Here is a 25,415-nt window from a genome sequence, read left to right on the forward strand (position 1 = left end):
AAAGCCAGCCTGTCAACTTTTTTTTTTTTTTAAATCACAATGTATTACTTTAGTTTGGTTTTAGGCCCTCTCAAATATTATTTCTTCTTCAAAACTGTCATCACAGTCAAATGCAAAAAAAAAAATGAAATTGAAAGCTGTATCATTCATTTTCACCTGGGCTTTTGATCACTATCAGTACCATGCTCTTCTAGAATGAAAGATTTTCTTGACATGTGTTTCTCACAAACTCTATCCTTAGTAAGAAAGAAAAACAAAAACGTTTAAGGAATATGACAATATACAACAAGTACTTTAAGGATAAAACTTTTTTTAGGAACAGCTGGGGACAGGAATTGAGACAAGAGATAGAAGGGCCCCAGGCTGGGCAGCTGGAGTTGTCCCCTGTGGACAGATACTCCAAAATAGCAGGAGCAAAAGAAGAGCTGAGCCCTGCCCAGATAAATGATAGAGACCACGTATTTCTCATTCTTGAGCTTAAGGAGACCATTCCAACTATACATGTGCAAAAAGACTCCTCAGAAGTCAAAAGGGAGGGGGTGTCACCTCATAGTAAGCAATGTCAACCTACCCATAGGCTTCTTTGCTAGAATCCATTTTGGCTAAGAGAAGCGCACATACAAGTGGGCGTGTACTGCTATATACCAAATACAGACTTGGAACCGGGCAAAGCAAGATGACTGGCCAAGGAAACCCAGAAGAAGTGCCCCCATGTAAGTAATTCAAACTGCCATGAGAGCACGACTCTCTGAGCCCACCCATGTGTCTATCCACATGTGCTCTTTTTCCCCCTAAATGAACACTTTACTGGTTTCACTACTTACTGTGCCTTTGTGGAAATTCATTTCTGCAAAATCAAAGGGCCAGGACCTTGTCACTGGCCACCGGCCTAGTGGCTAGGATTCAGCACTCTCACTGCCATGGCCTGACTTTAGTCTCCGGCTGGAAACTGAAACCCTGCTTCAAGCCACTACAAACCAAGGCCACCTGAGATTAGAATGAGCCTGAGTCACTATGATCAAATGCCAGAGCTGACAGTTCAGTGAACTTTCAGTAACTAGGAGGGACAGAGGAATTATTTATCATAAAAAATACTATAAAACCAGAGGGCTACTAGCCTACTGTTTCATAAACTGTGATCACCTGAAGTAATTCTCTAAGAAAAGAACAATGTAGAGGTTTTTACTTAAGCAGACGGTAGTGGGCAAGAACACTGTCTGAGATATATCCAGATGATTTACAGATTTATCTTACCATAAATTAACACTTACTGTACATGTAATTGCTTTACAGCATTAAAAAATATCTATCCGAAAAATGATAAAAAAAAAGAAATCTACATAAATATCCACCTAGATTAACAACCTACCAATCCAAACGAGGAAGGCACATGCACACTCATGAGAAGAAAAGGAATGAGCATTATTCTGCTAGAAGACACAGGCTCTCACAGGGCCAGAGAGTGCTATATTCTCCTCTTCTCAGTGGTCTGACCTATCAGTAAGCAACGGATGTCACAGACAACAGCAACTGCCAATGGTGAGCTGGTGACCCCTGAGGGAAAGGAAGAATATCTGCCATCTAGAAGGCAATGGCACCCACTCCAGTACTCTGCCTGGAAAATCCCATGGACGGAGGAGCCTGGTAGGCTGTAGTCCATGGAGTCACTGAGGGTCGGACACAACTGAGCAACTTCACTTTCACTTTTCACTTTCATGCATTGGAGAAGGAAATGGCAACCTGCTCTAGTGTTCTTGCCTGGAGAATCCCGGGGACGGGGGAGCCTGGTGGGCTGCCATCTGTAGAGTCATACAGAGTCGGACACGACTGAACCGACTTAGCGGCAGCAGCATATTACCTGAATAATGCTGTGGTTACCACTGCAGGCTTCAGAACTGGACCAGCCTGGATGTGTCCTGGTTCTACCATTTAGTAGCCTTTGGGCAAATCAGTCACTGTTCTAAGGCCTTGGCCTCCTCATCTGTGAAATACCTGTAACAGCACATGCCTCAGCAAGTTGGTGAGAAGATTAACTGAAACTGTGTATACCAAGTTCTTTGCTGAGCACCTAGCATGTAGAAGACTCAAATATGAATATGAATAAAATGTCTACTCTATAGAAATATCTCTTCAAATCCCCTCTGACTGCCCAAGCACTCCTCACATTCTGCCACTATTCTTGGGCCTATTTAAAACTCCCTCACAGCATCCCCATAGGCTCAGCCTCCTTAGTGCTTCTGCCTATCCCTGGTTCATGCTACTGCAAAACCAACATGGAAATGCTAAAACTTGCTGGAATGAGAAGAGAAGCAAATGAAAAAGCAAGGCCAGGGAGATAAAGGCTGGGAACGTTCATCTCCCTCGTAGATTACCTGCTGTTCCCTCCCATGGTGTTCAGCACCCCAGAGACTGAATTCAAGAGAACCAGCTAATTTAAGGCACCAGGCACAAATCAGGCAACTTGCAAGTGCTCTTCCCTTCAACCAGCACTTGGCATTCTACTAGAATCATATGGCTTGCCAAGAACTCTAGAAGTTTCTATAATGTGGAGCTATTAATAAAACAATGTATACTTCCTTGTGAGTCACAGAAATCCTTTTCAGCAGTTTAAAGTGGCAATATGGACAATGTGAAAAAGTGGAAAACACAGGCAGTTCTCTTCTCTACTCAACAACAAAAAAGTGAGACCAGAAGATATCCAAAATAACCAACCAGAAATGATGGTAACTGGATGCTCTGCATCAGTTCAGTTCAATTCAGTCGCTCAGTCCTGTCTGACCCTCTGTGACCCCACGGACTGCAGCACGCCAGGCCACCCTGTCCATCACCAACTCCCGGAGTTTACTAAAACTCATGTCCATTGAGTCAATGGTGCCATTCAACCATCTCATCTTCTGTCATCCCTTTCTCCTTCTACTTTCAATCTTTCTCAGCATCAGGGTCTTTTATAATAAGTCAGTTCTTCCCATCAGGTGGCCAAAGTAATGGTGTTCAGCTTCGGCATCTGTCCTGAATATTCTTTGCAAGGACTGATTCATTGGAAGGACTTCCAATGAATTGACTGGTTGGATCTCCTTGCAGTCCAAGGAACTCTCAAGAGTCTTCTCCACACCACCATTCAAAAGCATCAATTATTTGGCGCTCAGCATTCTTTATAGTCCAACTCTCACATCCTTACATGACTATGGGAAAAACCATAGCTTTGACTTCATGGACCTTTGTTGGCAAAGCAATATCTCTGCTTTTTAACATGCTGTCTAGGTTGGTCATAACTTTCCTTCCAAGGAGTAAGTGTCTTTTAATTCCATGGTTGCAGTCATCATCTGCAGTGATTTTGGAGTCCCTTTCCAAAATAAAGTCAACCACTGTTTCCCCACATATATACCATGAAGTGATGGCACCAGACTGTAATTTTCTGAATGTTGAGTTTTAAGCCAGCTTTTTCACTCTCCTCTTTCACTTTCATCAAGAGGCTCTTTAGTTCTTCTTTGCTTTCTGCCATAAGGGTAGTATCATCTGTATATCTGAGGTTATTGATATTTCTCCCGGCAATCTTGATTCCAGCTTGTGCTTTATCTAGCCCAGTGTTTCTCATGATGTACTCTGCATAGAAGTTAAATAAGCAGGGTGACAATATACAGCCTTGATGTACTCCTTTTCCAATTTGGAACCAGCCTATTGTTCCATGTCCAGTTCTAACTGCTGCTTCCTGACCTGCATACAGATTTCTCAAGAGGCAAGTCAGGTAGTCTGGTATTCCCATCTCTTTAAGAATTTTCCACAGCTTGTTGTGATCCACACAGTCAAAGGCTTTGGTATAGTCAATAAAGCAGTAGTAGATGTTTTCCTGGAACTCTTGCTTTTTCGATGATTCAACGGATGTTGGCAATTTGATCTCTGGTTCCTCTGCATTTTCTAAATCCCACTTGAACATATGGAAGTTCATGGTTCATGTACTGTTGAAGCCTAGTTTGAAGACTGTTCTGCATAGCTAAAATAACTAACAATGCATTTGGTTCATACTTAAAGTTCCCATCTAACTTAAATGCATTTACACTAAACCAATGGTTCTCAAATTGGGGCAATTTTGACTCTCAAGGGATATTTGGCTATGTCTAGAGCTACTGGTATTTAGTTAATAGAGGGTAGGATGCTGCTAAACATCCCATAACACACAGAACAGCCCCCAGAAAATGAAGAATTATTGAGCCCAGAATGTTAATAGTGCTGACTTGAGAAATCCAGCACTAACCAAATACCTTATTGATGGTCATCTTAAACATCATAAACATTATCGATAAAGAAAATTCTGTTAACCACATTCATTTGTTAAATAAATTTTTAAGACCCTTTAATTAAACAGTTTCTTTAGATCTCAGAAAGAGCTAAGAACTGGGGCCATTGGAAACCAAAGAAGAAAAGAGATGCCTGGCTGTGATATTAATGGTCAGAATGCTATCTCTAATTATTTTACATTACATGTGTATATGAATTACACTATATGCATATATGTATACTATACTGGTATATGAAACTATAGTTGAAAAATATTTCAGTTGAAATTTCTAGGAAATTAAATACTAACTCGTTTTCTACAATGCTGAATATTGTTCAACATTTTTGATGAAAAAGATATATTTATGACTATCCTTTACTGAAATAATGGGTGGTATTGAAAGCTATTTCTACTCTTGATACCAGACTGTCAGACAATTTCCACTGTCATGTCTAAAACCACACTCCTGTAGCCACTTCCCATCACATCAACTGCCATCCCTTTTCTCTTTAGTGGCATTTTATTTGCCATGCATAAACAGTGAAAAAATTAAAATCAAGTTCATTAAAGAATTTGCTGAGTGAAGGCTAACATGAATGAAGTACAGAGCTTTCCACATTATTTTAAGAGCAGATACTCTTTCCTTTTCCAAGGTGGGCTGATGTCCTAGAAGTTAATACTGTTATGTCAGGAATGACCTATGAAAGCACAGTTTTAAAAGATACTCTATTTCCAAACCATTTCTATGAAGCAAGTAAGAATTTAATGTTTTCTAAGATGTGAAGAAACGGTTCAAGAACACATTCCTACCGGCCATAACAGAGAGCAATAAAATTGTGAAAAATAATTTTCACAGTAACAAAAGGTATATACCTGCTATATACATATATGTGATATTTAGGATGACAGAGTGAAATAATGTGTGATAGCAGGATTGTGCACCTAGAAAAGATATTTCACTTTAGCTGAAAATGAAAAGGCACTGGTCAGATAGAAAATATGCAAAAGGGTAATGGGTAATTCATATGACATATTAATGTAATTTCTCTTTGAAAGATGTTAGAAGCAAATAAAGGCATCTGCTGGACTTCCCTGGTGGTTCAGTGGTAAAGAATCCACATGCCAATGCAGGAGACATAAATTCAATCCCTGGTACTTCTTAACCCCCTCAACAGCTTATTCCCTGGAGGAAACCCACTCCAGTGTACTTACCCACTCCATGGACAGAGGAGCCTGGAAGACTACAGACCACGTGGACACAAAAGAGTCAGACAAAACACAGCAACTTAATGACAACAACAACAACAAAGGCATCTGCAAATATGAAACCTGTTGATTCTACGCCACATCGCTTCCACAAGTGAAAATGATCAATGTGAAAACAATGCGCAGTTGTAGATGTGACTGGTGAAGGAAGTAAAGTCCAATGCTGTAAAACACAATACTGCATAGGAACCTCGAATGCTAGGGCCATGAATCAAGGTAAATTGGAACTGGTCAAACAGGAGATGACAAAGTGAATATCGACATTTTAGCAATCAGTGAACTAAAATGGACCAGAATGGCCAAATATAATTCAGATGATCTACTACTTGGACAAGAATCCCTTAGAAGAAATGGAGTGGTCCTTATAGTCAACCAAAGAGTATGAAATGCAATACTTGACTGCAATAGCAAAAACAACAGAATGATCTCTATTCATTTCCAAGGCAAACCATTCAACATCACAGCAATCCAAGTCTATGTATGCCCCAACCACTAATGTCAAAGAACCTAAAGTTGAACAGTTCTATGATGACCTACAAGACTTTCTAGAACTAACACCAAAAAAGACGTCCTTTTCATCAGAGGGGACTGGAATGTAAAAGTAGGAAGTCAAGACATACCTGGAGTAACAGGCAAGTTTGACCTTGGAGTACAAAATGAAGCAGAGCAAAGGCTAATAGAATTTTTCCAAGAAAACACACTGGTCATAGCAAACATCCTCTTCCAACAACACAAGAGACGACTCAACACATGGACATTACCAGATGGTCAATATGGAAATCAGACTGATTATATTTTTGCAGCCAAAGATGGAAAAGCTCTAAGCAATAAGCAAAAACAGGACCGGGAGCTGATTGTGGCTCAGATCATGAATTCCTTATTGCAAAATTCAGACTTAAATTGAAGAAAGTAGGGAAAACCAGGAGACCATTCAAGTGTGACCTAAATCAAATCCCTTATGATTATACAGTAGAAATGAGAAATAGATTCAACGGATTAGATCTGATGATAGACAAGAGTGCCTGAAAACTATGGATGGATGTTCATACATTGTACAGGAGGCAGTGATCAAAACCATCCCCAAGAAAAAGAAATGCAAAAAGGCAAAATGGTTGTCTGAGGAGGCCTTACAAATAGCCAAGAAAAGAAGAAAAGTGAAAGGCAAGGAGAAAAGGAAAGATATACCCATCTGAAGGTAGAGTTCCAAAGAATAGCAAGAAGAGATAAGAAAGCCTTCGTCAGAGCTCAATGCAAATAAATAAAGAAAAACAATACAATGAAAAAGACTAGAGTAGAGAGCTCTTCAAGAAAATTAGAGATACCAAGCAAACATTTCATACAAAATGGGCACAATAAAGGACAGAAACGGTATGGATCTAAAAAGCAGAAGATATTAAGAAGAGGTGGCAAGAATACACAGAACAACTATACAAAAAAGATATATGACCTAGATAACCACGATGGTGTGATCATGCACCTAGGGCCAGACATCCTGGAATGAGAAGTCAAGTGTGCCTTGGGAAGCATCACTACAAACAAAGCTAGTGGAGGTGATGGAATTCTAGTTGAGCTATATCAAATCCTAAAAGATGATGCTCTGAAAGTGCTGCACTCAATATGCCAACAAATTTGGAAAAATCAGCAGTGGCCACAAGACTGGAAAAGGCCAGTTTTCATTCCAATCCCAAAGAAAGGCAATGCCAAAGAATGTTCAAACTACCACACAATTACATTCATCTCACACACTAGCAAAGTAACGCTCAAAATTCTCCAAGCTCGGCTTCAACAGTATGTGAACCAAGAACCTCTAGATGTTTAAGCTGGATTTAGAAAAGGCAGAGAAACCAGAGATCAAATTGCCAATATCCAGTGGATCATAGAAAAAGCAAGAGAATTCCAGAAAAATATCTACTTCTGCTTCACTGACTACACCAAAGCCTTTGACTGTGCGGATCACAACAAACTGAAAAATTCTTAAAGAAACTGGAATACTAGACTACTTTATCTGCCTTCTGAAAATCTGTATGCAGGTCAAGAAGTAACAGAACCAGACATGAAACAATGGACTGGTTGTAAATTGGGAAAGAGTACATCAAGGCTGTATATTGCCACACTGAATATTTAACTTATATTCAGAGTACATCATGCGAAATGCCGGACTGGATGAACAGAAGCTGGAATCAAGATTGCCGGGAGAGATATCAATAACCTCAGATATGCAGATAACACCACCTTTATGGCAGAACGTGAAGAGGAACTAAACAGCCTCTTTTTGAAAGTGAAAGAGAAGAGTGAAAAAGCTGGCTTAAAACTCAACATTCAAAAAACGAAGATCATGGCATCTGGTCCCATCACTTCATGGGAAATAGATGGGGAAACAATGGAAACAGTGACAGACTTTATTTTCTTGGGCTCCAAAATCACTGCAGATGGTGACTGCAGCCATGAAATTAAAAGATGCTTGCTCCTTGGAAGAAAAGCTATGACCAACCTAGACAGCATATTCAAAAGCAGAGACATTACTTTGCCAACAAACATCCATCTAGTCAAAGCTTGGTTTTTCCAGTAGTCATGTATGGATGTGAGATGTGGACTATAAAAAAAGCTGAGCACCAAAGAACTGATGCTTTCTAACTGTGGTACTAGAGAAGACTCTTAAGAGTCCCTTGCACAGCAAGGAGATCAAACCAGTCAATCTTAAAGGAAATCAGTCCTGAATATTCATCGAAAGGACTGGTGCTGAAGTTGAAATTCCAATACTTTGGACACCTGATCCGAAGAATTGACTCACTGGAAAAGACCCTGATGCTGGGAAAGATTGAAGGCAAGAGAGGAAGGGGATGACAGAGGATGACATGGTTGGATGGCATCACCGACTTAATGGGCATGAGTCTGAACAAGCTCCAGCAGTTGGTGATAGACAGGGAAGCCTGGTGTGCTGAGATTCATGGGGGCGCAAAAAGTCAGACACAACTGAGCAGCTGAACTGAACTGAAACGAGCAGAGGAGTGGGCCTTCCAATTTTAAATATGGTGACCAGGGAATAGCCTCACTGAGAAGGTGTATTTAAGTAAAAATGTGAAGTAGATGAATTCAATACATTTAAACACTGAAAGTAAGATTTCAACTGACTAAAATTTCCTGTTAGTTGAGACTTTCAGGTCTACAATAAAAAGTTGTGTTATTTAACACAAGAACAAAGGGAAAATATTAAAAGAAAAAAATTAATAAAGGAAAATTATTCTTTTTTAACCTATTCTGAGAGTGGCAGTTTCTGACTAAAGGAAAATAAGCACACATAAACTACTAAATTTTTCTCAATGTCCATAAAAAAGTCTATTTTCTGAGTGAAACACTATAGCATTTGAAGGAACTAACTGTAAGGAACTAGCTTTGAGACCCAAACTAAGGAGTGAGACTAAAAATCCCTTTTCCAGATGAAAAACATATATTGCAGTGACCTAGGAATTTATGCCAGAAATGAACAATTAACAAAAGACATGTAGGAATGACTGTTCTGAAATATGGCATTTAGTGCATCAGTTATAGATGGAAGTTTACAGAAATGAACCACCATCAAGACCATGAGGAAGAGAAGCACTGGCCCCATCCCTGCCAGCTGGCTCATCAGGGGCCTTCAGACATTGTTTGATGACAGCTGCCACTGAAAGTGGAGAAGGCAATGGCAGCCCATTCCAGTACTCTCGCCTGGAAAATCCCATGGACAGAGGAGCCTGGTAGGCTGCAGTCCATGTGGTCGCTAAGAGTCGGACATGACTGAGCAACTTCACTTTCACTTTTCACTTTCATGCATTGGAGAAGGAAATGGCAACCCACTCCAGTGTTCTTGCCTGGAGTATCCCAGGGACGGGGCTGCCTGGTGGGCTGCCGTCTATGGGGTCACACAGAGTTGGACACAACTGAAGTGACTTAGCAGCAGCAGCAGCCACTGAAGGTGGGGGTTATGTGAATATCTTAATTTTCTATTTCTTTTTTCTACCTCCCCAATGCCCACAATGTGGTTAAGGCAAATCTCCCAGGTTAACAAAAATATACAAGTCAGTCATTCAGTGCCAAAACTCAGAAATGGGCATTAATTCTCCATGAAAATGGGCTTATACTGGGCACCACGCTGACTTTAGAACAATGACTGCCATCATTGGCAGTTTCCTCCCTGCTTCCTCCTGAATCCTTCTCTTCCCTTCTTTTCACAGTTTTCATAACCAGTGGCCTGAGTTTACTGCTTTCTGTAAAAGGACAATAAGGGCCTCTAATTAGCACCCTAGTCAGTTCCCTAGTTCTTCTATGGGAGACAGCCTCTCTCAGTATAACTACTCACGTCCAAGTTTTTATTACACCAAGATGTTTAAAGAGTGAAAAGAGCTATGCATAATTTTCTTAATTAAAAAAACTAAAGTGGTTTGCTAATACATACCAACAGGATCATGGTATTGATATATTAATACTACATACATACACCTGTATATGTATATTGTATTGGTATATATTATGTTAAGATATACACGCTATATTATTCTATACTTTCTATTATACAGCCACTCATTATAGCCTTTTTAAATGGGGTAAAAGAAGAGAAGGGCAGTTTTGCCTCTTTTTTTTCAGAACACCTCAAATTTAATAGGATTCTTGAAAATTAACACTATTTACATAATTTCAAAGTTCAGTATGTAACCATCACCTTGCTAATGAGATGTAAGAGAAAGCAGTGGAGGCCTGAATTAGGCAAGTATTCCCAAGAGGTCTGGTTGCACAGCAAAGACCAGAAAGCTATGCTTTGTTTCCATCTTCAGAATTGTTTCTAAGTTTCTCCTTTTCCTTGATAGGTCTTTTTTTCCCCTTCCTCATTCGCTATAGTTGACCAATTGCCCTTTTAAAGACTCCGGATAAACTGAATAAAAATATCAGAAACAGTGTCTTTCCCATTACTAAAGATCAATAATTAGTATCCTTATATTTAGAGATATTAAAAAACTGGCAATAAGAAATTTATGGAGGTAGGAAAGTACAGTGGTTAAGAGCTGGAGTTTAAATCTTAGCTCCGTAATAGTGAGAAATAACAAGCAAAGACAAAAAAGGCTGCTTAAGGAGAGGATACAAGGAACTGGAAATGACAGATGTAAGGTAATGAAACTACTGACAACATAACAAAGCATTCTGAGGCCTTTTAGTGGAGGAGCAACCCAGGGCCTACAAACTCCAGTACAAACTCTTGTGCCAAGACATATCACAGTATCAGAAAGGATGCCAGGAATAATCAGAACTGTTACACTAAAAGGGACATCTAGTCCATGAAACCTCAAAGAGAACAAAGTATACTATTCCCATGCCTTTCCTAATGATACACTCCTGCACAAAATCAGTACATATTCTTGATAAAAGAGTACATGAATGGTGTAGATGCAGAAGGACAGCTAAGATCAGTGACAGAATATTTTAGTGTGCAAGCTGGTCAGAAAAGGTTACATCTGACATTCTGTCTACGCTACAGGCACCAAGACGTCTTGCCTCTCTTTGAATATTTTCATAGGGAATTCACAACCATCAAAGGAAATCAATTCCATATTCTGTCAGCATTGTCAGAAAATTCATATGTTGAAGCAAGATATGATGTGCTGCTTTGGGGTTCTTCTGTTGAACCAATATTTACTGAGCCCTTGAGTGGACTTTGAGGAGCAATGGCAATGAATGACTCAATTTAGGGACTGGTGGGCCAGGCACAGGAAATAGAAGGAGAAATTTAGTCAAGAAGTTGAGGTGGCTGGCAGGAATTAATTCAGAAGGATTTTTTTTCTAGGAGGGTAGAAGAAAAATACTCAGGAAAAGGGGAAATCTGGGTCTTACTCCGGTGGGCTCTTTGCAACCCCATGGTGTGTACCCTGCCAGGTTCCTCCACCCATGGGATTTTCCAGGCAAGAATACTGGAGTGGGTTCCATTTCCTTCTCCAGGAGATCTTCCCAACCCAGGGATAAAACCCCAGTCTCCCTGACTGCAGGCAGACTCTTTACTGTCTGAGCCACCAGGGAAGCCCTGGGGCCACGCTCAATAAATCTTTAATCCAATCTTCTGTTGATGGTGGGACTGTGTTTCCTCCCTGTAGTTTGGCCTCATTATGGCAGAGGTAATGGCAACCTCCTTCAAAAGGACTTATGCCAGGGCTGTTGTATTCCATGCCCTTGAACTCACAGCAGGCCAATGTCGACCCATGCCTACACTGGAGACTGCTGGACACTCACAGGCAAGTCTGGCTTAGTTTCTTGTGGGGTTACTGCTCCTTTCTTCTGGGTCCTGATGCACAAGGGTCTGTTTCCCCAGTCCTGTGGAAGTTCTGTAATCAAATCCCACTGGCCTTCAAAGTCAAATTCTCTGGATGTTCTCAGCCGCTTTGCCAGATCACCAGGTTGGGAAATCTCTTGTGGGCCCTAGAACTTTCACAGCCGTGCAGGAACTTCTCTGGTATAACTGTTTGCCAGTTTGTGGGTTGTCTGCTCAGTGGCTCTATGGTGGGGCTCACACGCGATGCCTCCCAGGTCTGTTGCTGTGAGAGCCCTGTCCCTGTCACAGGCCACTGCTGACCTGTACCTCAGCAGGAGACACTCAAACACTCAAAGGCAGGTCTGGCTCAGTCTCTTGTGGGGCCCCTGGGTCCTGGTGTGCACAAGGTTTTGTTTGAGCCCTCAGAGCATCTCTGGCGGGCGTGAGGTTTGATTCTAAACGTGATTTTGGCCCTCCTACTGTCCTGTTGGGGCTTCTCCTTTGCCCTTGGATGTGGGGTATCTTTTATGGTGGGATCCAACATTCTCCTGTCAATGGTTGTTTAATGGTTAACTGAAATTTTGGAGTTCTCACAGAAGAAGAGGAGAGCATATCCTTCTATTCTGCCACTTGGAAAACTCAGCAGTGGACACAAGACCGGAAAAGGTCAGTTTTCATTCCAATCCCAAAGAAAGGCAATGCCAAAGAATGTTCAAACTACCACACAACTGCACTCATCTCACACGCCAGCAAAGTAATGCTCAAAATTCTCCAAGATAGGCTTCAACGGTATGTGAACCGAGAAACTCCAGATGTTCAACCTGGATTTAGAAAAGCTTTAAAAAAGGATTTAAAAAAGGCAGATATCAAATTGCCAATATCTGTTGGATCACAGAAAAAGCAAGAGAGCTACAGAAAAACATTTACTTCTGCTTCATTGACTATGCTAAAGCTTTTGACTGTGTGGATCACAACAAGCTGTGGAAAATTCTTCAAGAGATGGGAATACCAGACCACCTTACCTGCCTCCTGAGAAATCTGTATGCAGGTCAAGAAGCAAGAGTTAGAACTGGACATGGAACAATGGACTAGTTCCAAATAGCGAAAGGAGTATATCAAGGCTGTATATTGTCACCCTGCTTGTTTAACTTATATTCAGAGTACATCATGTGAAATGCTGGGCTGGATGAAGCACAAGCTGGAATCAAGATTGCCGGGAGAAATATCAATAACCTCAGATATGCGGATGACACAACCCTTATGGCAGAAAGTGAAGAGGAATTAAACAGCCTCTTGATGAAAGTGAAAGAGGAGAGTGAAAAGGCTGGTTTAAAACCCAACATTTAAAAAACAAAGATCATGGCATCCAGCATCATGTCACTTCATGACAAATAGAAGGGAAAAAGTGGAAACAGTGAGAGACTTTATTTTGGGGGGGTCCAAAATCACTGCAGATGGTGACTGCAGCTATGAAATTAAGATGCTTACTCCTTGGAAGAAAAGCTATGACAAACCTAGACATCATATTGAAAAACAGAGACATCACTTCACCGACAAAGGTCCATACAGTCAAAGCTATGGTTTTTCCAGTAGTCATGTACAGATGTGAGAGATGGAAATAAAGAAGGCTGAGAACCAAAGAATTGATGCTTTCAAACTGTGGTGCTGGAGAAGACTCTTGAGAGTCCCTTGGACAGCACGGAGATCAAACCAGTCAATCCTAAAGGAATTCAACCTTGAACATTCACTGGAAGGACTGATGCTGAAGCTCCAATATTTTGGCCACCTGATGCGAAGAGCTGACTCACTGGAAAAGACCTTGATGCTGGAAAGATTGAGGGTAAGAAGAGAAGAGGTGGCAGAGGATGAGATGGTTGGATAGCATCATAGACTTAATGGACACGAGTTTGAGCAAACTCTGGGAGAGGGTGAAGGAAAGGGAAGCCTGGCGTGTTGCACTTCGTGGGGCCGTAAAGAGGTGGACTGGACTTAGCAACTGAATAAGAACAAAGGGGAGCAGAAGGCTAAGCAGGAAGTGGATAAAGAGGGTGGGAAGATATGTGCCTAGAAGAGCTTACTTACATTTGGGGCAGTAACTTATACTCTATAGGTACAAATGTAAACAACCAATCACATCCAGGGAGACAGTGCTAGATCAGATACACATAAAACGCAAAAAGAAACCCAGACTGAGGGTAGATTTGTGTTAATCCCAACAAAAATACCAAAGAATTTATTATTTGAACATTTCCCAAGCACTGTTCTAAGCCCTTAAAAAAACTGTTTTATTCTTCCAACAACTCCATGATGTAGGTAATATACGTTACTACCATTTTATAGATTAGGAAACTGAGTCAAAAAGAATTCCAAATCACCCAGTTAATTAACAGAGAAGAATCCAAACCCAGTCAATTTAACTCCAGAGCCCACAGTCTTTTAAACCACTATAGTGTCTTCTTCTCACCTTGATTTCTAGGCCCTAACACAACTGGCTGTCCAGAGTAAACACTGAAATACTTCTTGAAGAGCCAAAAGATCCAGCTTTAGTGGGATCTTAAGAGGCAAAATTTCTAATGAAGGATATATGGATCTGAAAAGAGAACACAGAAATACTAATACATTAAATGGCTTATGGGTCTGAATGGAAACCTGCCGGTAGATTCATTTTTCCAACTTGCTATGGCTTTCCAGCTTGTGTCAGCAGGAAGGTGCTCCAATCAGCATGAGCCAGCACACAGGCTCACGGGTGACTTCAAAGGCACAAGTCAGATGTGTAGTCTTCCACAAAGTGTGGATGAAACACAGTCAAAAATGTGCCTTCCTCTGTAATATGACCACTCTGATCTCTGCTCTTATACCTAACATGACCTTATACCCTGGTGTTTATTATATATCATTTCCCCCCTTCTAGGATGGAAATCTGTCTAGGAAACTTGTCTAGGAATTTGTCTAGGTCAAGGCATTTGTCTTATTCATCTCTGGATTCCCAATACCACTTATCAATACTGGTACATCATCAATCTGACAGCATTAAGATAGCATGTTTTAGGGGAAAAAAAATATTTCATTAGTCAATATTCTACAGAGGAAGTAAACATGACTCTTTAAAAGCTGTCATTTTCTACAAATGGCTTTTAGTAATTAATTTTAATTAAATTTGTCCATAACTTGAGAACCTCCCACACATAAAACACTGCACTTGAAATTATAATAACCCCTAAGAAAGTGAAGAGGACCTAAAAAGCCTCTTGATGAAAGTGAAAGTAGAGAGTGAAAAAGTTGGCTTAAAGCTCAACATTCAGAAAACAAAGATCATGGCATCTGGTCCCATCACTACATGGGAAATAGATGGGGAAACACTGGAAACAGTGTCAGACTTTATTTTGGGGGGCTCCAAAGTCACTGCAGATGGTGACTGCAGCCATGAAATTAAAAGACACTTACTCTTTGGAAGGAAAGTTATGACCAACCTAGACAGCATATTGAAAAGCAGAGACATTACTTTTCCAACAAAGGTCTGTCTAGTCAAGACTATGGTTTTTCCAGTGGTCATGTATGGATGTGAGAGTTGGACTGTGAAGAAAGCTGAGTGCTGAAGAATTGATGCTTTTGAACTGTGGTGTTGGAGAAGACTCTTGAGAGTCCCTTGGACTGCAAGGAGATCCAACCAGTCCATCCTAAAGGAGATCAGTCCTGGGTGTTCTTTGGAAGGAATGACGCTAAAGCTGAAGCTCCTGTACTTTGGCCACCTCATGCAAAGAGTTGACTCACTGGAAAATACCCTGATGCTGGGAGGGATTGGGGGCAGGAGGAGGAGGGGACAACCGAGGATGAGATGGCTGGATGGCATCACTGACTTGATGGATGTGAGTCTGAGTGAACTCGGGGAGTTGGTGACAGACAGGAAGGCCTGGCATGCTGCAATTCATGGGGTCACAAAGAGTCGGACAGGACTGAGCGACTGAACTGAACTGATTCTTCAGTTGAGGTTATCATATAATTTATGTGGTTCTACATCCTGACTTTTTGGCCTCCTAAATGTACTCATTAACATTACGTTTTAAAAGTAAAATAATATATGGTACAGTCATAGCACTTTTAAAGGCTACTATTAACACATGGCCTAACACAAAATCCTGCCAGAGGTGCCAGAGAATAACCCAGCCTTGCAGAGCAGGCTGGATACTTCTCTGCAGCAAGGATTCACTGGGACTCAGTGCAGTCCCCAGAATGGAAGCAGCTCCCTGGTGTCTGCAGATGCTGCAGTTGGTGAAGTTGATAGCTTAATTTCAGTGAACAGGTATGTGTGTGAGTCAGGCACAGCGACTGGGTTTCTGTGCACTCTATTCCTGCATAAGTGAGGCAATAATATAAAGTTGATTATGGGCTCTCAGAGCACTTGCTGGTGCTAATTCCACTCACTATTAACTTGCACTCCAAGGGCAGGTTAATTCTAGATGATACTCTACAATGACAAATTTATTTCTGAAAACATGCACATTCACAGCTCCTAAAGTGTGTGCCTAATGCATGACTATTCCGGGTTTAATAAGATTAAACGTTTGCATGAATTTCAAAAGGTCCATCTCTATACATGACTATTCCGGGTTTAATAAGATTAAACGTTTGCATGAATTTCAAAAGGTCCATCTCTATACCGAAAGATTACTGGTAAAGGTTTAACCAACCAGTCATTAAAGTGATCAGTTTTGAATATAGAGTATTCCATTATAAACATCAATAACAGACAGTTAGGAGCCATAGAAAGCTTTTGACTATGGGAAGAATATGACCAATACCCAGATTAAAAAGAATTAATTGGGGGCTGGGGGCACTAATGTAAAATGGATAGCTGGTAAGAGAAACAGCCTGAAATAAGACAAAGGCCACCATCATGATATGGAGACTCAATAACAACTGGTGGCTGACTGCATGGCAAGTAGATAAGAGGAAAGAGTAGATTTAAAATAAACTTTGAAGCCTGGAAAAGCCACGTTAATAATACCTCTAAGAAAGTCAGGAGGAGGGTCTAGACTGCAGCAGAAAAAGGAGTTGAAGTTTGGTGCCCTCAGGACATTTACATTTATTCAGCCGGGGTGGTTCAGTGGTAAAGAATCAGCCTGCTAAGCAGGAGATGTGGGTTTCATCCCTGGGTCAGGAAGATGCCCTGGAGAAGGAAATGGTAACCCACTCCAGTATTCTTGCCTGGAGAATCCCATGGACGGAGGAGCCTGGTGGGCTACAGTCCACGGGGTCGCAAGAGTGGAACAAGACTTAGTGATTAAACAGCAAAAACACAGATTAAGAAAAACAAGCCCAGGGGGTGGATGACACCACCAAAGAATAGAGGAGGCAGGAAATAATGGGAAAGAGAAAATGGGAATGCTGGAAGAAAGAAAGGACAAAAATGAGCTAGTCAAAGGAATAAACTTGTAGATCCAGTGAAGTACGAAAATCAAGACCAAGAAAAGAGATTTAAATAGAAGCAAATAGGAATTCCCTGGTAGTTCACTGGTGAGGACTAGGTACTTTCACTGCTTAAGGCATAGATTCAATCCCTGGTCAGGGAACTAAGATCCCACAAGCTGCAAGGTGTAGCCAAATTAATTAACTAATTTTAGGAACAAGAAGAAGAAATAATGACTCTTTGATCCATGGACTACAGAATGGATGCTGTGTTAGCAGGCATGAAAACAACATAAACATCTCCATCAGAGCTCTTGAGTGGCCAGGTGCACTGTCAATGAGCAGTAACATTTTGAAAGGAATCTTTTTTTCTGAGAAGTAGGGCTTAAAATATTCAGTAAATCATGGTTGTAAATGGATGTTCTGTCATCCAGGCTTTCTTGTTCTATTTCTAAAGCCCAGACTGAGTAGATATGGTATAATTCTAAAGAGTTATAGGATTTTCCGAATGGTAAATGAGCAATGGCTTCAACTTCAAGTAACCAGGTGGATTAGCCCCTACCAAGAGGGTCAGCCTGTCCTTCGAAGATTTGAAGCCAGGCACTGCCTTCTCTCTAGCTATGAGAGCATTAGATGGCATCTTCCTCCGATGAAGGCTGTTTCACCTACACTGACAATCTGTTGTTTAGTGTAACCACCCTCATTAATTATCTGAGATAGATCTTCTGGGTAAGTTGCTGCAGTTTCCAAGTCATCCTTCCTATTTCACCTTGTCCTTTTATGCTATGAAGAGGACTTCTTTTTTTAAACATCATGAACCAACCTCTGCTTGCTTTCAACTTTTCTTGTACAGTTTCCTCACCTCTCTTGGCCTTAACAAAATTAAGGAGAGTTAGGGCCTTGCTCCGGAGAAGGCAATGGCACCCCACTCCAGTACTCTTGCCTGGAAAATCCCATGGACGGAGGAGCCTGGAAGGCTGCAGTCCATGGGGTCATGAAGAGTCAGACAGGACTGAGCGACTTCACTTTCACTTTTCACTTTCATGCATTGGAGAAGGAAATGGCACCCCACTCCAGTGTTCTTGCCTGGAGAATCCCAGGGACGGTGGAGCCTGGTGGACTGCCGTCTATGGGGTCACACAGAGTCGGACACGACTGAAGTGACTTAGCAGCAGCAGGGTTATTAAATGGCTAAATTTCAGTATTGTGTATCAGGAAATAGGGAAGCCCATGGAGCGGGACAGACAGGGGAAAGCCCAGTTGGTGAAGCAGTTAGAACACATGCATTTATAGTCTTTATGGATGAGGTTCGTGGTGCCCCAAAACAATTACAACAGTAACATCAAATATATCACTGTTCACAAATCACCATAACAAATATAATAATAATGAAAATGTTTGAAACATCACAAAAATTATCAAAATGTGACACAGAGACACAAGGTGAGCAATGCTGTAGGGAAAAAAGTGCCAAAAGACTTGACACAGGGTTGCCACAAACCTTCAATCTGTGGGGGAAAAAAAGAAAAAATACACAGTATTTTTGAAATACAATAAAGCAAAGTATGCCTATAAAACCCTAACTATTTTAAGACCAAATCCACATGCCCAAGAAGCACAGAAGTAACGGCCTTGAGCCAATCTCTAATTCCTACCCCAACAGGTCCAGGTTGTCTTCTCTGTTACCAGTTAGATCCATGACCCTAAGTTTTTCTCAGTAGAGGAAAGGAATGCAAGCAAAAACATAACTATGTATTAAAACTCTCTCAACATTCCTAGGTTCACAAGCTTACCTGGCTACTCACTGAAAGATGACTGACTACTCTTTAAACTGTTCTTGGCCTTCCAAGAAATAAGAAAACTCTTCCCGGTTCCTATTTCTCTGAAGGACTTTTCTTATTTCAAAGTCACTCTTAAGCAGCTTCTAAGAATAACTGATAAGCTCACCATTACCACTTTATTATAAATCTTGAGATAGTTTGCTTAGATCATTGTTTCAAATATAATATGCACTTGTTATTGCTACAAACAACATTAACCCTAACATATGTGAAACACAGTACTTGCACTGCACTTTGCCTCTGAAGCCTGAGAAACCTTAAGAACTAGTATTATAAGCATGTATTATGAGCATGTGAGTACTGGAATCAGAGAGACCTGGTTCAAATTCTCTCTCAGAAGATTAGACTGGTTGCAGAGCGCTGAAAGTTGGTTTTTCCTTTCCTCTAAAATGATAATACCATCTATCTTGCAGTGCTGTCATAAAAATAAGTAAAACACAAACAATCCTGGTTCACAACCAGCATTCAATAAAAACAATTACTCTTACTGTTTTGTTTAGGCCCTAACTCATGTCCAACTCTTGTGCAACGCCATGGACTGTAGCCTGCCAGGCTCTTCTGTCCATGGATTTTCCTAGGCAAGAATACTGGAGTGCATTGCCATTTCCTTCTCCAGGGGACCTGTCTGACCCAGGGAGGGAACCTGTGTCTCCTGCACTGAAGGCAGATTCTTTACTGCTGAGCCACCTGAGAAGCCTACAATTACTCTTACTGCTATAACCTGAATCTTCATCCCTCCTTCTTCAACAAAGGTAAAATTAGTCCTCTAAAAGTGCACAGGATATTGGAGTATGCGTTGAAAAAAGACCCCAGGGTTGGGAAGATGCCCTGGAGAAAGAAACAGGCTACCCACTCCAGTATTCTGGCCTGGAGAAATTCATGGACTCTATAGTCCATGAGCCACTTTCACTTTCAGAAAAAATCTGCCTTCCATCCTAACAAGGGTGAGAAATGGAAAAATGAAATCTACTTATAGGAAGTCTGCACATCAAATAGCGTGGAAAGCCCTTGACCACAAAGGACCCAGATGCTGAATAAATTACAACAGATATACTTTTAAATGCATTGCTGAAATCATAAGAAAACAAAGGAGATTCCTAAGGACAAGAGTAAAAAAGAAAAAATAAATAAATAAGCCTAAACCTAGGTGGTAGAACCTAGAGCCCAGGAACTTCCGCTCTGGCAGTATAGGACATGAGTCTTGAGCTTGTGAAACTCGAAAGGGACTGAACCTGGAACCCACATTGAAGGAGTTACGCCTTGGTAAAAAGAACGGCCTAGGGCTTCCCTGATAGCTCAGCTGGTAAAGGATCCGCCTGCAATGCAGGAGACCCTGGTTCGATTCTGGAGTCGGGAAGATCCCCTGGAGAAGGGATAGGCTACCCACTCCAGTATTCCTGGGCGTCCCTGGTGGCTCAGCTGGTAAAGAATCTGCCGCAATGCAGGAGACCTGGCTTCGATCCCTGGGTTGGGAAGATCCCCTGGAGAAGGGAACAGGCTACGTACACCGTTATTCTGGCCATGATAGTCTATGGGGTTGCAAAGAGTCAGACAAGACTGAGTCACTTTCACTTTCAGGAAAAAATCTGCCTTCCATCCAAGAGAAGTCTGTAAACCTACACGAAACCTAAGTGGAAAAATTAATGACAACAATGCTGATCTTCCCTCAGCAAACCTGAGCTAAATTTCGAAGAAATGCTTGGCTAATCAAAGTGGCCATGGTTGGAAGTAGAAGCAAATATATTATCTACAGAAAATCATCTTCAATAAAGATTCTTCAAGATTCTCATAAAACTAAGGAATAACTGAGGAGATAAGCTACGTTCAATGATATTCAATAGAAACACTCTCCCTCAACCCCAAGGGCTTTGGATATTCAGACTATGGAAAAGAGAAAAGGGAAAACAGAAAAAAAGCTAGACCAAAAACAAAAACACATGCACACACACAAAATAAGAAAATTTTCATTCTGCTGTGTGCATAAAATATACCTTAAATATAGGTTTTTACCATAATGGAATTACATGCTTTATGTGAAGTGTGGTAAGAACACTGCCTTTAATGCCAGGCATACCTGAATCTGAAACTAGCTAAACAAGTACTAGTTTAAGATTCCCAGCAAGTTTAGTAAAACTTTCTGGGCTTTAATTTCTTTAGCTGGAAAATGAACATAATACTCCCTATCTACTAAAATTGTTGTGAAATAAATTCGCACACATACATACTTACATGTGTGTCACAAACCACAGTTCTTGGTACAGAAAATGCACTCAATAAATAGTATGAACATCACAGGAGAAGGATTTTCATTCATCCAACAAGTAATTACAGTGTCTCTTATGTGCCAGTCCCAGTGCCAGACTTTTTGGGAAACAGATAATGACTCCTTGCTATGTGCTGTATTGCTGGTTTGTGTCAGACATTCATCAATATAAGCTTACTTTATCCTTCCACAATCTTAAAAAGTTCTGTTATCTCCACTGTCCAGATGACGAAACTGAGAAATTAAGAAACTTGATTCAATTCATACAACTGACAGTGTAAGGACTTGAAATTGGATGCTATATGACCCCAAAGCCTATGTCTTAATTTAATTACCTCACCTGGATGAGGACATCCCCATTCAGATATATATGGAGGATGCACTTGGTAGACTGCCTTCTTTTTCTTTTTTAGGAAAAAGCAGAGAACTCTAAAAATAATGGCTTTCACAATCATAGAATATAACATAACATCATTAAACTGAATTCTCTACATTCTTGACCTTTCAGTTTTTGTTCCTTCTTCAACAGAGAAGGTAACATTTCAATTCTAAGGAACATCTACTACATATGCAATGGGTCTAAATGTTGTAGTTCTCATTTATAAATATTTTTCTAGGTATTACAGAGTAAATTGGCATTTCTTGGAAATTTAAACATGGTTTACTTTTCGATGAGGGGAGGATCTTACTTATATAATGTTAACAGATAAAACTTAACAGGGAGGCAGATAAGACTCAAAAAAGGAAGCAATTTCTAAAATGTTTTCATCTCACCAAACTGAATAGTTTCAGACTACTTTGTAAAATATTAGATCACTCTCCAACAGATACTACAGATTACACTATGGTAAAGACAAACAATTATTCCATACAGTAATTAATTTTCAATCTTGAAAATAATGGCAAAAAAAACTTTTGAGTTCTTTTAAACAATACTGAGACAACCTAACAGATCTAGAAAAGTTATTGCAGGTTCTCCACCTCAATTAAAAAAAAAAGTGTTCTGGATCTTCTCCTAAGGAAAAAAGAGAATAGAAAAGAAGAAAGGACTCTTCTAAAGGCACAGCTGCCTTGTAGAAATGGTTTACAGACTGCTCACTCCTACTTCTAGGAGAGAAATTCATCCTCTGTTCACCGACTCAGAGTTTGAAACTAAGCATGTGATTTTAAGTGACAGTAATTTTAAATAATAATGATGTAAAGAAACTGGATCCCTTTACCCTCAAACTGAAAACTGCTGATGATTAAGAAAATCAAGTAGCTCAAACAATTTAAAAATTGATAAATAAATAACTCCAAAACAAAGTAATGAAATTTCACTTAAAATGGAAGAAAATCCTCTTCTATTCATTTTAGAGTGACTCACAGCTAAATCTGGAGGAGATTTTAGAGATTATTTCACCAGTCTTCACTTTAAAGATAAGGAAATTGAGAGCTAAAGCACTGTGATTCAATTCCCCATCCCCTGGAGAAGGGAAAGGCTACCTACTCCAGTATTGCGGCCTGGAGAATTCCATGGACTGCATATGTATAATCCATGGGGTCGCAAAGAGTTGGACACGACTGAGCGACTTTCACTTATATATTTTCTCACATCGTTATTTCTTCCCTTATCTAATGTAGCTATAAATTTGTAAGTCATCATCCATCATGTTTTTCTGCCCTGTGAATACTACAGCTTCAAGGCAAGGACAGAGAAAAATTTTTAAGTTCCGATTCTTCACATTTAAACCATCATAACAGCTTTGCTTAATAAGAATAAAATGAGTGTAAGTGAATAAAAGAATTATTATTTCCGCCACTCAAATAAGGTTTCTGCCTCATAACTGGTCTACATACAAGCCATCTCTGGTTTTTGCACAATAGGAGCGCAAAACCGGGGGCAGGGACTTTAAAGAAAAGTTTCGCAATTCAAGAGAAAAATCCCTGGTGTGCCCTACATAGTTTCAAGCCTGCCTAGAGAGAACAGAATGCCTTTAAAGAAAGGAGAAAAATTGTGGGCTGGAATAGGTCAGTTTCAGGATTTCTTCCAAGAATAACAGTCAATAATTCAGAATTCAAAATACCGCATTACTGATCATCTTAATTAAACAACACAAAAACACAATAAAATTCAAGTTCTTGAAAGTAAGAATATGTTTCCTTCTGAGAGACCTGCAGTTTTTCACACTCAAGCGTCTTTTTCAAAAGGGAAAACTGGAGCACTCGGGATTGCTCGTCCGAAGTCACTCAAACACGAGTCTACGGGACCAGGGTGGCTCTAGCCTGCCGCATTCATTGTATTAATCCTTCACATGGTCTGCCCGAAGCAATTTAGCGAAAAAACTTAAACCTCAGTATGTAGAAAACGGTTCTTATTAATTCCTAACCAAACTTTTTTTTTTTTTAATGTTATCCTTTACTTCTGGAATTCCCTAGTAAGTGACCTCCAGGACAGGTAGCTCGGTGTCAGGCGCGCTCCCGCCTAGGACCTTTGGGGGAAGGGACACAATTCGCTAAGTGGCTGGGCTGCCCGGCGCGGGCCCCCGGGAAACTCTCGGCGCCGGCTCCCAAGGCTGCTGCGGACCCGACGCACCTGCCGGGCAAAGGCGGTCCCTCACCTGCGACAACGCCCCCGCCCACCCTTACCTCCCGAGACGCTTACCTGGGGCGTCTGCCGAGGCCTGGCCCCTGGACGTGGCCGACTCGGCCCAAGCCAGGTGCGACGAGGGCCGACTCCAGGGCCGCGGGGTCCCGAGCGGCAGGTAGGAGGGGTTGGACTTCCGCCGAATCGCCACCCGCCTGAAGTTGTAGTCGCCCTCGCCGCTCATCTGGCCGCTTTCATTCGCGGCTCGGCGCCCGCTCCCGCCCTCAGCCAGCCGCGAGCGCGCGCTCGGCGGGCACCTGAGGGGAGACCTGACCCAGGGGGGCGTCGCTTCCATGACAGACTCCGTGCGACTCGACAGGGGCAACTTCTGCTTCGAGTCGTCTGCAAGTGTCTCCGCGTCCCTTCCTCCCAGGACGCGCAAGGCCGCGCAGCGAGTTTGGCTCCGATTCCCTGTGCGGCAGCCGCCACGCCCGAGTCTCTGCGGCTAGCGCTCTCACCTGACGCCGCCGCGAGAGCGGCGGGTTCTGGCTACCGCCACCCCCTCCTCTCTGGACCAATCACCGGCAGACCCCCGAGAGCGCCGAGAGCTCGGCCTGTGAGCGCCACTGCTGCCGCCGCCTCCTCGTCTCTCCCGGGCAGTAGCCCAGGACGCGCGGTGCCGCCGGGAGCGTCCCGGGCAGCTCCGCCCTCCCTCTCCCCCGCCCCCTCCCGCTTCCTTCTCCCCTCCCCCGCCACGGGCCGACTGGAGCCGAGGGGGCGCTCACCTGCCGACGCAAACCTGGAGTGCTCCGAAGGTCAGCCGCGCTCACCGCTGGGGCACACGCACTGGGCTCCGGCAGAAAGAAGAGATCCTAACAGCTACTCTGAACTCTGTACAGGGCCTGCCATCCTCGCAGACGCGTAAGACAAGGGTCACACGTGTGTCTCAAGACGCTACTGAGCCCTTGATAATGATCTTACTTATGTTGTAGAGCTACCCAGTGAGGTAAGTATTTCAGATAAGGAAACCAAGATGCGGAACTTATACTGGGTCACTTAGTACTGCACGGCTAGAATGCTTACCTGAGGCTCTGCCCCAAAGTCTGGCCTTATCTCACTCAACCAAAAAATCTTGCCGGGAGCATCGAGACAGAAAGGTGAAAAGGTGCGTGAAAGTAAAAGAAAAGGTGGCGCTGTTCTTCAGGAACCTGAAGAACATCAGCCCCTCCATCACCACAAACACTTTTGGCGCTTCGTTAGTAATGCTCTTCAGATTCCTTTAATTTGTCGAGTCATTTTTTAGAAGCGTCAGCTAAATAGTAAATTGAATTTTTTTTCCCATTGGTTTGCTTACCTGCATTTTATTTTATTTTATTTTTATTTATTTATTTTTTACCTGCATTTTAGAATTCATTAAAGTGAAGAGGCTGAGTTACAAAACCACAGAGATAGGAGGTGAAAGAGCAGCGTTCCAAGTATCCCAGCTGAAGCAGAAAGAATTCCCCAGCCAGCACTCCCACCTT

The 25,415-nt window shown here is 41.7% G+C and overlaps 1 protein-coding gene across 1 annotated transcript in view; it reads right to left on the bottom strand.

Moving 5' to 3' along the window:
- FGD4 (FYVE, RhoGEF and PH domain containing 4) overlaps positions 1–24,247 on the bottom strand; it is a 232,883-nt gene extending 208,636 nt beyond the window's left edge. The window contains exon 1 of the mRNA XM_052640307.1: positions 23,971–24,247. Coding sequence (XP_052496267.1) covers positions 23,971–24,247 — 277 coding nt within the window. The remainder of the gene's footprint in view (positions 1–23,970) is intronic.
- Positions 24,248–25,415: the final 1,168 nt, after the last annotated feature.

This window comes from Budorcas taxicolor, chromosome 5, assembly GCF_023091745.1.
Source record: "Budorcas taxicolor isolate Tak-1 chromosome 5, Takin1.1, whole genome shotgun sequence".
Taxonomy (NCBI): domain Eukaryota; kingdom Metazoa; phylum Chordata; class Mammalia; order Artiodactyla; family Bovidae; genus Budorcas; species Budorcas taxicolor.